This window comes from Salarias fasciatus, chromosome 14 (assembly GCF_902148845.1).
Source record: "Salarias fasciatus chromosome 14, fSalaFa1.1, whole genome shotgun sequence".
In the NCBI taxonomy this organism is placed as follows: Eukaryota; Metazoa; Chordata; class Actinopteri; order Blenniiformes; family Blenniidae; genus Salarias; species Salarias fasciatus.
In genome coordinates this window covers 38,248,221-38,261,545 of record NC_043758.1, presented here as the reverse complement: position 1 = coordinate 38,261,545, position 13,325 = coordinate 38,248,221, and the positions used below count along the sequence as shown (strand labels likewise).

Genomic DNA, 13,325 nt, shown 5'->3' with positions numbered 1-13,325 from the left:
AGACACCATCAAGGTTTCACTGGAGGGAATGAAGTTGCTCACACACCAATTATCAGCAAATATGAATTCCTTTCCTGGCGAGTGGCGTGAAATCTAATTTTCCCGACACCGGTGTTTAATCCGGGCTCGTCTCTATTAGGAGGCCCGATTCTCACGCCCCCAGACATCCTCGCGGCGAGGCGTAACCGGACACCGCTTCGCCTCCGTGCGCTCTCTCACAGGACCGTTACTGTCCGGCTCGGGAAACAGATCGAACCCGCCGCCGCGCTCTCACCTCTGACCCTACTTCCTGTTGAGGTGCGACACTGTTGCTAAAACCCGGGGTGGTGTCTGAGGCGCCCGCCATCGCCACATCCCTGCCTCCGCACCAAAAAACAAAGAGCCGATTCATGAAAGCAGCCAGAAAACACGGCCAACATCTGAAAGAAAGACTCCGACTCTAAATATGGGCGAACATGTGCCATCAGAGCCTGAATCAAACCTTCAATAGTGGAACCTGAGCTTTGGGAGGGATTAGGGTGGGTCTTGTTGGAGACTTAAACCATTATGGGCTGAGTACGACTGAAATCCTTCACATGTCAGACACATCTGGAAACAGACTCAGGGCCTGGACCAGTAAGCCTTAATGGCTTTTCAGGTTTAAACTTGAAACTAATTACACCGACTGCAACTTCAGTAATTGTAAATGTGTGTGTTGGCCTCCATGTAACTTCAGCGCGGCGCTGTGGTTCCTCTCTGCCGAGAACCTTCGCCAATCTTATTTCTTTAAAATCAATCCTCTTAATGTCTGCCAGCGACACGGTGAGCACCGGCGTTTAACTGACCTGGAAAACCCCCACCTGACCTGATCCGGAAGCTCTATGAAGGCAATCATGTGACGGGCGAAGACGAGCAATGTGGAAGAAAATCAGCTCTAAACAAAGACACGCCACCAAACACGACGCCTGAAGCCAGAACCACACTTTCAAAAGGCAAATACTGTTATCGATATGTGCCGTTTGATGAGCAGCATATCTTTAGTTTGGAAAAAACCATAATAATAATAATAATAAAAAGCTGCAGTCAGCATTAATGTTGACCCAGAGGAGGAACAGTAACATACATGGAAACATCTTCCCAGAGGGGCTGCAGCTGTCTGCATGAGCGATGATCGCTGCTCTCCACACTGATCCCATATGGCCTCAGCACTTTGAGTGTGTGTGTGTGTGTGTGTGTGTGTGCGTGTGTGACTTCATGTGTGCTCAGCTTTTAGAAGTCCGACAAACCCCTTCAGCCTCAGTGTTGACTTTCCTGGCTGTGAGGGAAATGTTCACTGTGGCCCGGAGCTGAAAACGCAGACCTCTTCAGAGGAGACGAGACTTGTAGAAACCTTGAACAAAGTGTGTGTGGCAGCAGTCATGTAGGGTTACATGAGATTTCTTCAACTGGCCCAAAGTTCAGTAAACCACAGCACCATTTCAAACGATCAGCGAGTTTGAAGGAACTGCAATCCAAATAAACACCACTGTTTCTCCAACGAAAAGCTCCCAGGTCACTTACCTGAGCAGACACGCAGTATTCCTATCAGAAATACAACTCCAATGGAAGTTGGAGACATCATTCAACGCCTCTCCTCTGAGAAATCCTCCTGTGTAATCCAAATTATTCAAAAGGCAATTCAGGCATCTGCTCCCTCATGTCAAGACGCACGGGCAAATCTCAAGATCCACGCTTGGAAAATGAAGTATTTTGGTTTTGTGAGTCACACACACACACACACACACACACACACAAAAAAAAGAAAAGAAAGAAAGTGTGTATGTAGAGCAGTCCCACGGCAATCCAAGCGAGTGTGCTTGTTCTTCCTGGTACGGGTGAAAGAAAAGGTGAAGAAACGGCCCCAAACGGGCAGAAACGTCAAGACGCGCTCGGTTCCCAGCTGAGCGTGCGGGACCTCTATCCTCTCTCCGGTCTCATCCCGGTCCCGCTCCTCCGGTCGACCCGCCGCTCGCGTCTGGATCCTTCCAGCTCCGCGTGGAGAAAAATACAAAAAAAAAATACTGATATTCCCACAAAGTTGAGTCCAGGAGTGGAGGAAGGAAGGAGAGCTCCGCGCGTGCAGTCACATCATTTCAGTCCGGCTCGGAAACTTTGCGAGTTGTGTCCCTGCTGTCCTCCTTCGCGCACGCAGCCGGACGCGCGATCAGGACAACTTTTCCATCACTTTTCTCTGCTGCGACTCCGGAGCGCGCCGTGCGTGCGGTGCGCAGGCTGAGAGAGAGAGAGAGAGAGAGAGAGAGAGAGAGAGAGAGAGAGAGAGAGAGAGAGAGAGAGAGAGAGAGAGAGAGAGAGAGAGAGAGAGAGAGAGAGAGAGCGGCGCCGCGCACTCGCGCTCCCAGCGTTTCATTCAGAGAGCGGAATGCGTCGCGGGTCGGTGTGCGCGGCCCCCGCTCCCCCTGCGCGCAGCCGGCAGTGTTTCCCGGAGAAAGACGCGTTTTAACCTCTTCCCGTCCGGATCCGCGCGAGCGGCGGCGCGCCTCCTCCGCGCGCACTGCCCGGCGCGGCGCCGTGCGTGTTTCTCTTAAACTGCAGAGTTATTATAACTTAATACGGGGTTTGTTTGGTCTCGTGAGGTTTCTCAGCTCATTAATATTTCACCACGAAAAACTAATACTTAAAATGTAATATTCTATATTTATCCCAAGATTTGGATGATACAGCAACATTCTCATTTAAAAAAAAATGTTTTGTTTTATGTGAAGTGGTTTTCCATCTGACAGTTTAGATTTATCATTTTAAAACATATTTTTGTACAAATCCAATGCAAACCCTCCACTGGTGCATTAGGACGAGACATTTGCTTCAGTATTCTATGATTTCAGTGAAACCCAGATCTAACATTTTCCTCTATGTGACACAAAGTTGAAACTCATCCACAGAAAAATGTTTTTCCTCTTTTCTTTTTTTCTTTTGGCTTCAGACTTGAAGTTGGGCTTCTTCAGATGCTTTTTCAAAGCACTTGAAAGTGGAGCAGTGGGCAGGTTTGACCTGTCAGGTGATCGGGAGTGTGGATTATAACTTTATAAGGGTGTGCTATGTTTTTTAAAAAATAATGTGGCAACAAAAAGAAAACCTGAGAGCAGAGATTCCTCCTGTGTCTCCTGTGTGGATTTGTGGCCCAGCAGCGCCCTCCAGTGGACGCAGTGAGCAGCGCAGCGCCTCGACACCTGGAGAGCAGATCTGCTGCAGCGCTCAGATTAGTCATCAGGCTCAGCTTCTCCTGCTGCTCCTGGATCGTGTTACCGATGATCCCAGCTCAGAAACGCTCCATTGTTCTCTGCTCCTCCGGTTCTGGCTTTTATTAGGCTGCGGTCTGTTTGCCCCACGATGCTGCTCTGCTGTTTGCTTCGTGATGGGATGTTTGCATGTGTGGACCCCGGGGACGGTCTGCAGAGGCTAATAGTCAAACAGGCTGTGGAAACAACACTTCATATAACCGTGCTCATGTGGCCACATCGCTCATTCACATCAAATCAAAAGTCTATTTTTAGCCTCCAGGCTTCGAATGGGCCTGTTCGCTTTCACGCTTTACAAACTGCTCCGATGTTTTCGTGAGTAACTTCCTCCACACAGAAACACTAAGTCCTATTTCTGCTTCAGCAGGGCATAAAGAACACTTAGCATGCTAATATGAGGAAAAAAATAAAAAACACAAAACAAAAGAAACTCATAAATGCACATTATGTCAAACATCAGCAGTTTTACAGATTAAGGTATCAAAGCCAGGGCCACTCGCTAAACAGATTTTGGTAAATTAAAATATACAAAAACATTTCTTTGTAGTGTCATCACATTTAGAAAATCGGATAACTATTAAAACAAAAGACAACATCTTAAATAGTTGCTGTGTTTAAGTTTTCTTGCTGTAATTGTACTGAGACGTTTACAGGCCACTTCTGAGGAGTTCAGTGCCACACTGTAGCTCACACTCACGCTGACACCCAGCCTGTGTGTTAACCCCTCACGGCTTCACCTCCGCCTTCCTCAGCACCATTTGACGGACAAGTCCAGAGAGCAGAGTGTGTTTTCCTTTGTCCGCGGTCCGTGTGTGTGTTACATTACGGCCCGACACGCTCCGCTCTCCGCCCGCCTCCCCTGAAAGCTTTTACAGCCTGGATCTGGAAAGTGGCTGTTCGGCTGAATACCACCAATTAAATAGTAAAATTTCCTCCAGCCGGCGGCAGAGAACTGAACATGGAAGCAATTATTAACCGAGACCACTCTTAGAAGCATCTTCACAGGGTGTGTGCGTGTGTGTGTGTGTGTGTGTGTGTGTGTGTGGAGGGGCTGATTGCTACGAGAACACAGGCGCATGTTGAGTGTTTGATGTATCAGAGCGACGGAGAGAAGGAGGAGCAGCGATCAGAGGTCACTTATCCAGACTTGATGCCTTTTCTCATCGCAGCTGTGCCATCAGGAAACATTAAAAACACAAATAATCATACAGAGGTCGATGTTACTGGATTACTGAAGTGAAATATGCAGCCTGAGATACTGAAATGCCGCCACAGACAGCGAGCAGAGAAGGAGTCGTCAAAGTTTTTCCCTGCTTTTGGAGGGACGTTCCGTCATGCGGCGTTCTGTACTCACTGTGGAAGACGTGGCTGCATTTATGGGAGAGCCTGGCGGTCTGGTGGTTCTGGTGCAGGCCTGGACTATGAGGCAGCCGTTTGCACCAGTGAGACCTGTGCACCCCGGCGAGGCGGGGCGGCCGGTCCGGACCGTGGTGGTCTTTAGGGACCCCCAGCATGACCAGCATGGCGAACAACAGCGTGAGCAGGCAGGCAGTCTGCATGGCGAGGAGCTCCGAAAACACACGCACTGCTGTCGTCCCGGGAAATAACGTCACCTTCCACAGACGCCCCGATCCAGATACTCCTCCAGGAAACCCGACGCAGGCGGCGTCTCCAAAAGCCTCGCAGCAACAGACTGCGAAGCCCGCTGCACTTCCCACCACTCCTTCATGCTGCCACCTTTGAGATGTGCCAAAAACATAAACCCCTGCAGTCTTGGCTAGCCTCTTAAATCCAGAGACAATGACCCCCCCCAAGAGGATGATGGGATCCTAATGAGGGCAAACTTGGTGGACAATATGCTCGGTGGAATCCAGTTTCCCCGCCTGGACTCAATGGAGAGACTGTCCCTCATCTCCCCGGCCTTTTCTCTTCCTTGATATTGAAAAGGAGTTTGTGGACATTCTGTCTTTTCTTATGATGTTTCTATGCATGAGGCGAGGCGGGGGTTCCTGTAGGCCACACGCTGGCTTTCCTTTCAGATGTGCTGGCCCCTCACAAACCCCGGGCCCTGCAGCGGAGGGGTGACGGGGTGACGCTCGGGCGGGGCGCAGCACATTCCCCGTCCCCTGACTAAGACTATTTAATGGCTTTCATTCCCGTCTCACCAGTGAACCAAACAAGACGGCGTAAAACAAAACCTCCCCCCCCCCCGAAAGATCCCCCCCGGCGAGAGGCAAGCACAACACTCTTTCAGAGAACGCTTTTTCATCTGCAGAAAGTGATGCGTTTTGGGTGATTTCACACTCCACAGGCCAAAGTTTTAGCTCCTGAACACACCGGGGCAAAAACAGAAAGTTGCAAAAGCTGGAGTCACCTTGGACGGAGACGACGGCAGCTGCAGCATCTTCACATTCTCCACACAGACTCTGAGCGGTGCGCACACCGCCCGTTTCACCACTCACGTCCTGTCCTTCAGGTGTTTGGAAAAGATAAAAATAAAAACGTGAGCTAAAGGGATCGTGTGAATGAGCTCTTTTTGCATTTTCCAGTACGGTCATAAGCAGCTGCGGGGCGTCTGTTTTCAGGCTGTGATCCGTTTCACCGTTACACAAGCAGCCTGTTCGAATCACAGGCGGCGTGTTGCAGGACGTCCTCCGACGGGCACGGTGAGCGCTCCCGGCCTCGCCTCATGATCACAAACAGGCCCGAAGTTACATAAAACAAAGGTCAGAACACTGGAGGAACCTCGGCTCACCGCTGTTTTCTTCATGTTGAAGCTTATAACAAAAGGACAACTGAAACAAAGCCACATATGGAATGGCAATCACAGCACGAAGCCAACATTTATCCATCTTTTATGACATATGGAAACGTGTTATTTTTACAACTTCCCATAGGAAGTGAGTGTGGCGTGAGTGATTTGTGTGGGTGGATATATCGCGTTAAATAAAGATTGCTTTGTCACGCACTGGGCTTACAGTGAGAACAGGATGATTCTCAGGCGCCGTGACAGCTTGGACAGTCAGACCAGAGGTGACACAGAAAGAGTGAAAGACGAGAGGCGATGTGAGGAATGAGAGAACGGGCGGCCCGGCGTCGAGAGGAAGTTAGATCATGCTGGTGCGACGGCATCGCTGACGGACAAGGTGAGAAAATCAGCTCCTCAAGGCTGTGCTGCAGAGCTAGCACAAAAAAATGACACAACTACACAGAGAAGAACGTAACACAATCATACAGTTCAGTTTGAGCTCGGGCCGTTTAGCGGTGAGCAGTAATCCCCCGGTGTGCGTGGCTTTTGTCTGGGTCCTCCAGTTTCCCCGCACAGCCCGAACCCGAGCGCCGGACTGGAACAGGAAATTGCCCCGAGGTGTGAAAGTGAGTGTGTGTGGTTGAGTGTGATGGACCGGTGACCTGGTGCATTCAGCCACAGTCAGCGCGGATCAGCTGCGGTGAGATAAAGCTCTGCAGAAGACGGTTCAGTGTGGCCTCAAACGCAACAGTCAGAAACAGAGCGACTGTGGATCCGTTTCCCTGCGACTGTCCACCGAGGACGGAGGTTTGGCCCGTCGGCTCGGGGTGAATCATTCTGGGCTCCGTCCCAAAACAAACGGTTAAAGCAGCGAGATGAACCTGGGGAACAAGCCACAGAGTCTCTTCAATTTGGACGAAAGCAGAAAAGTTTTTGTCGCTGTTATGCTGACGGCGTGCCAGCGTGGAGGGAAGGACAGGCTGGATACAAAGGCCTGTGTGAGAGAAAAACAACCCATCAGCAGACGGGTGAGAGCGCTCTCCTCCTCTCTATAGCCGCTCTGTTCACTTCTCAGACACGATAAAGAAAAAAAAAAAAAGACAGGGACCCAGTGAAAGAAGATGACAGTGAACCGAACAAGCGCGGCTGTGTTGAGGGAAGCCCCCACGCCCGGCGCTGCTGCAGCAGGGAGCGGGCGCAGGACGCCTCTGCCGGCTCTGCAGGACAAAGCAGGACGAGGCGATAAACAGGCTGTTGCTTTTCCGCTTGCCTGCACCCGCTGAATCCCTCTTTCCCCGTGTCTTTTAATGGGCCTCACATTAGCATCTGTTTAGCGTCAGCCTCGACATGGCCTGTGGAGGCTGATTAAAATAGCCCAGCTATCGCGTAACATCCTGGCAGCCGCATCAAAATACAGTCAGATGTTGGAATATTCGCCGCGGTAGAGACGGGAGAAGTGAGCATGACTGTTCTCCACTTCAGAAAAAAGCTTTTTACCAGTTGCTTCTGTTCAAAGTCCCACTTTGTGAGCCTGCTGCCTTTGGAAGAATCCAGAGCCGAGGAGGTTCGTAAGAAGCGTCAGGGCGTCACGCACGACTGCATTTCTACAACATGGAAACAAGACGTGGGCGAAATCAGACGGTATTGAAGCGTCTCTGCAGTTGTCCTTGGATGTTCTTCTTCCCGCTGAATGACCCCAGCTTCACTCCTTCCCTCATAAAAATGCACGACACACACCGCATTGTGTTTCATGGCTAATTGGCTTAATTGGTTTGGAGACACAGAAGCTTTACGGACTGACGGCCGGTTCAGAGACACCGAGCCAGGAGTCTGGTCCTCAGCCAGTCAAAGCCAGACAGCAGCAGAGCAGCAGCAGAGCCACACTTCCTGGTCAACGCTCTCCATGAGACGCAAGTCATTCTGAAGTGCTCTGGAACTGTCATCTGTTCCAACATCCATCATTTTCTCCTGTTCAGTTTCCACTACTGCAAAACAGTAACAGTGCTTACAATAAAACAACTCATTTGGAAATCATTGGAAAAACTACGCAAAATGCCACGTTTTCATTAAATAAATAATTCATTTGTTTCCACAGCAAAAACACGAGGCACAGCAGCGCTCTGAGAGTAAAAGCTGAAATTAGTTTGAGTATATTAGTCACTGGAATTTGATGTCAATGCAAATAGTTGGGCTGCTTTTGTTTAATTACATGTATGACAACGGTAAATCTAACTGAGTAACAAATCTGACAGATTCACAACAGGGAAGCCCAGATGAATGAACGCAGATGATTTTCTTGTAGCTTTATGTCATCTCTACATTTCTTAACGTTGTTCAAGCATCTGCTGTTGTGATGCGTTTGATTGTAGTGGTGTTTTGTTGAAGTGGGGTGATGGATTGGACGGCAGCTGTGCACGGAGCAATCATTTGTGATCGGGCCAGTCAGATTTATGGACTGGATCTCCATGCCCTGGTTTCATTGTCCAAACACTACTGGTACCATCTGGAGGTGCAAATGATATTACAACAGCAAGACAGAAATACCCCGACGTCGTATTTTATGAACTGTGAACACGGTGGAAGGGACCGTCTGTATATATCTGATTACATTAGTGCATGTGGACAGTTCTGGATGTTTCTCATTGTACGTTTAGACTTTATTGTGTTTAACACAACGAGATGACAGTCATCAAACACTGTATAAAACACCAATGTTTTTAAAGCCGATTCACAAATCAGTAGTGAAAGCGACAGCTGGGGCACAACAATAAAGACAGGTGCTTTGTTACAAAGCAAGTCATTAAAAGAAGAGTTTATCAGTTTAAAGTGGCGATAATCAGAGTGGTGCAAACAGAGACACGTCTGCTGAAAAACTCCCACAATTCTCTGAAAGCAACAGACACTATTTATGTTGCTTCACCAGTATAAGTTTCCTTCCTACTTTCAGAGATAAACCGCAGGGTGCAGCTATAAGTATTTATTTTACTTTCGCCGTGCAATCAGATTCAGTTTTTCTACAAAAAGCTCCAGGCAAGAAACACAATTTCAGCTCTAATGGCACTTTGGCTAAAAGTATTTCCCTCAATCAAAACCAGGAAATATATCATCAGAACTTTGAACTAGCTTTATTTGGTTAACGGCTAGTTTGTTTATCTGCGCCTGAGGAAAACAGCGTTCCAGCAGGGTGCACGGCCTCATGGGTACAGCGAGCACGGGGGGTGTTTCAAGATAAACATATCTGTGGACGCATATTCAGAAAGAAACTCCCTCTCTGCAGCGGGGCGTTAGCTATTAGCACGGCGGTTAACCTCTCGGACCGTGAGTGTCTGGGAAATTTGTCACGGCGTAGCGTCCAGCTGTTCAGTCTGTCACAGCCAGAAACACCAAGTGTGGTCACTCAACCTTCTGGGCTGCGTCAAGGTTTCACATTCAAATCCATGCTTTGTTTTTCTAATCTTACATTTTCTGTTTCACAGTACCGAAGACAAACCAATCAAAGGTATAAAAACACACAGATCATTCTGATATTCCAGACAAACGTCAGCAGCAAACCCACAGAGCCACAGAGCCCAGAACTGATGGCTCAGTAACAGATTTCGGTGTGAGATGTTTCCTCCAGAAACTTTCCAGAAGTCCGCTCAGAATATCATTCCTCCGTTGTTGTGGTTTCGGTGGGACTTCAGCGCCGACCTCGGAGACTGATCTCTCTCCGAAGGCCTTCAGCGGGGAAGAACGCGGCGGCTCTGCTCATGCTAAAAGCATTCCCCGTCCTTCAAATAAAAAGCCCATTCTTTCTGTTTCTCTCCCCGGCGCGATCAGCTGCCAAAACAAACGGGCGCTGTGATGAATGTAATAAATATGATGGATGGGATATGCGGCGCTGCTGGCCTCACACCACGCGCCGGAGTGCAGGCAGCAGGTGCTGCTCAGATTTACTGCCCCTCCACCCCCCGCCTCTCGGTCCCGGCTCTCACACAGACCCTGAGCCCTGCTGAGACCCCGTCGCCCTGCGGAGCCTTCGCAGTCCGGCTCGGCTCGCTCCGACTGACGCAAGCAGGATCCTGCTCCAGCGGCATGACTTTGCATGAATCATTATCGCCGCTAATAAAACCGGCGATGATTTTGTTTTCTTTTTTACGGCTCGTCAAGTCGTCAGTCAGCGCTGACAGTTATTACAGTCATTCCTGGAGGGAGGGGTACACAAGGCTCTCGGTGAGGTCCAAACACTCTTTATGTGTTTGCTCATAAAGATGGCTAATTGGTCTGAAAGCAAACGCAGCGCTGCAAAAGTAATGGTTGCTTAGTGCGTGTGTGCGTGCGTGTGTGTGTGTGTTTGTGTGTGTGCATGCATGATGGCATATGGCAACCCAGAAGCTTAACAGCGTACATTATACAGTGTATGTCCGGGTGCTTCTATTAGATCTGAGGGATCAGGAATGAGAGTCTGGGTGATCAGGACGGAGGACTTCTGTCTCTGGACGTCACCGCCAGCTGCTTCGCTTCAGTGAAAAGTCTTCCAGGGACGCCAGGTTTAAACTCCAACTCTCGGAGAGATTTCTTTGGGAGGCACACCGGCATGCATGTCCCGGTGTGTGTACATGTGTGACACGAATACAAATACAGTGTGTTTCTTACTACTCCAGTGACAGTCACTATTGTGTGTGATGTGAGTTACGTTTGAAAGGCAGATTAATAGTTAAGAAATAATAAATGTATTAGCATTTCCCACAGTGTCTTCATCTGTGTATTTTTTTATATTAAATTGTCGTAAAAATGTTTTACATGCATGCCAACAAAAAACATTTCAACAAAGCATACTGTTATTGAACTAAGTGTGGTAAATAGCAGTGATACAGTAAGTGAGTTTGTGGAACTTTTTTTAAACCCATGAAGTACATTATTACAGATGTTGGTACCAAACAGACCGGCCCACCCCCTCCTGGTGGTGCAGGCCATGGCAGCCCCCCCCCCCTCCCTGAGTGACACTGCTGAGAGACATTTACCTGTGTGTTTCATGCTTCATGGATGTTAAGTTTATGGAAGATGAAGCACAGTAAGATGTTCCTATTTAGTGTAAAAGGATCAAAATGCTTTGTAGGCTGTTTTTACTGAAACCACAATGAGATTCTGTCCATGTGAAGCCTGGAGGCGTGTTCAATGCAATGAAATGTTCTTCATTGGAACCTTATAACGAGTCATTTGTTCCTCTGTGGCGAGTTTGGAGTTTATCAGAGACTGATCTCTTCTTTTCACACATTGTTTACACAACGTTAAGGATCTCCTCCATCTTCGTCTCAGTCTCAGTCAGGTTAAAGATGGTTGGATGATGTGGGTTTTACAGATGCTGTTCAAGTTGTACTCTGTGAAGTGGATTACACTCCTTTTTTGTTGGAATGTAAAAGTATTCATGCCTGTCTGAAGTCTTCTAGTTGTTCACGACCTGAAGCAGGACAGACGTGGTGAAAGCATGAAGACATTCCAGAAAGTTCCAGGGAGGCTCAGTGCTGACGCCAAGCTTTGTTCTTCTCCAGGATCTTTTTCTAAGTTCAACAAATGGTTTAGAAAATTGGAGTTTTAAGGCACCGGGTTTCTTCCCTCCCCCCCTGACCTGCCACCTTAAAGTGGTGGGGGAGTTTGAGTGCCCACGTGATCCCAGGAGCTATGTTGTCCGGGGCTTTATGCCCCTGGTAGGGTCTCCCATGACAAACAGGTCCTGGGTGATGGGCCAGACCAAGGGCAGGTCAATAGCCCTTATGAATATATTACAATCGAGGCCCGTGACGTCGCCCGGTATGGCGCAGCCGGGGCCCCACCCTGGAGCCAGGCCTGGGGTTGGGGCTCGCAAGCGAGCGCCTGGTGGCCGGGCCTTTGCCCACGGGGCCCGGCCGGGCTCAGCCCGAAGGGGCGACGTGGGCCGACCCTCCGGTGGACCCACCACCCGCCGAGGGAATCGTAGGGGCTGGGTGCAATGTGGATTGGGTGGCAGCCGACGGCAGGGTGCCCGGCGACCCGATCCTCAGACACAGAGACTAGCTCTAGGGACATGGAATGTCACCTCGTTGGGGGGGAAGGAGCCCGAGCTTGTAAGAGAGGTTGAGAGATACCGGCTAGATATAGTCGGGCTCACCTCCACACATAGCCTGGGCTCTGGAACCCAACCTCTCGAGAAGGGCTGGACTCTCCACTTCTCTGGCGTTGCCCGCGGTGAGAGGCGGCGGGCTGGTGTGGGTTTGCTTATAGCCCCGCAGCTCAGCCGCCATGTGTTGGAGTTCACCCCAGTGAACGAGAGGGTCGTATCCTTGCGCCTTCGGGTCGGGGATAGGTGCCTCACTGTTGTTTCGGCTTATGGGCCGAACAGCAGTGCAGAGTACCCGGCCTTCTTGGAGTCCCTGGGAGGGGTGCTAGACAGTGCTCCGACTGGGGACTCCATTGTTCTACTGGGGGACTTCAACGCCCACGTGGGCAGCGACAGTGAGACCTGGAAGGGGGTGATTGGATCGCATGGCCTCTCTGATCTGAACCCGAGTGGTGTTCTGTTATTGGACTTCTGTGCTAGTCACAGTTTGTCCATAACGAACACCATGTTCGAGCACAGGGGTGTCCATAAGTGCACTTGGCACCAGGACACCCTAGGGCGGAGGTCGATGATCGACTTTGTTGTCGTGTCATCTGACCTTCGGCCGCGTGTTTTGGACACTCGGGCGAAGAGAGGAGCAGAGCTGTCGACCGATCACCACCTGGTGGTGAGTTGGATTCACTGGCGGAGGAGAAAACCGGACAGACTTGGCAGACCCAAACGTGTTGTGAGGGTCTGTTGGGAACGTCTGGTGGAACCCTCTGTCAGCATGGTTTTCAACTCCCACCTCCGGGAGAGCTTCTCTCATGTCCCGAGGGAGGTTGGAGACATTGAGTCCGAGTGGACCATGTTCTCCACCTCCATTTTCGAAGCAGCTGCCCGGAGCTGTGGTCGTAAGGTCTCTGGTGCCTGTCGTGGTGGCAACCCCCGAACCCGGTGGTGGACACCGGAGGTGAGGGCTGCCGTCAAGCTGAAGAAGGAGTCCTATCGAGCCTTGCTGGCTCATGGGACTCCCGAAGCAGCTGACGGGTACCGGCAGGCCAAGCGAACTGCAGCCCGAGCGGTTGTGGAGGCAAAAACTCGGGTCTGGGAGGAGTTCGGGGAGGCCATGGAGGAGGACTATCGGTCAGCCTCGAAGAAATTCTGGCAAACCGTCCGGCGCCTCAGGAGGGGAAAGCAGGTCTCCGCCAACACTGTTTACAGTGGAGGTGGGGAGTTGCTGACC

General features: G+C 50.2%; 1 protein-coding gene across 2 annotated transcripts in view; it reads right to left on the bottom strand.

Moving 5' to 3' along the window:
- The window catches only part of robo1 (roundabout, axon guidance receptor, homolog 1 (Drosophila)), a 155,303-nt gene that overhangs the window by 117,767 nt on the left and 24,211 nt on the right, over positions 1-13,325 (bottom strand). Inside the window, exon 1 of one of the 2 annotated variants that reach the window (XM_030107742.1) lies at positions 1,540-2,208. The exons of the other annotated variant lie outside the window; for it this stretch is intronic. Coding sequence (XP_029963602.1) covers positions 1,540-1,600 — 61 coding nt within the window. The 5' untranslated portion in view covers positions 1,601-2,208. Of the gene's footprint in view, positions 1-1,539; positions 2,209-13,325 lie in introns of those variants that run through there. 2 annotated transcript variants of the gene reach the window in all.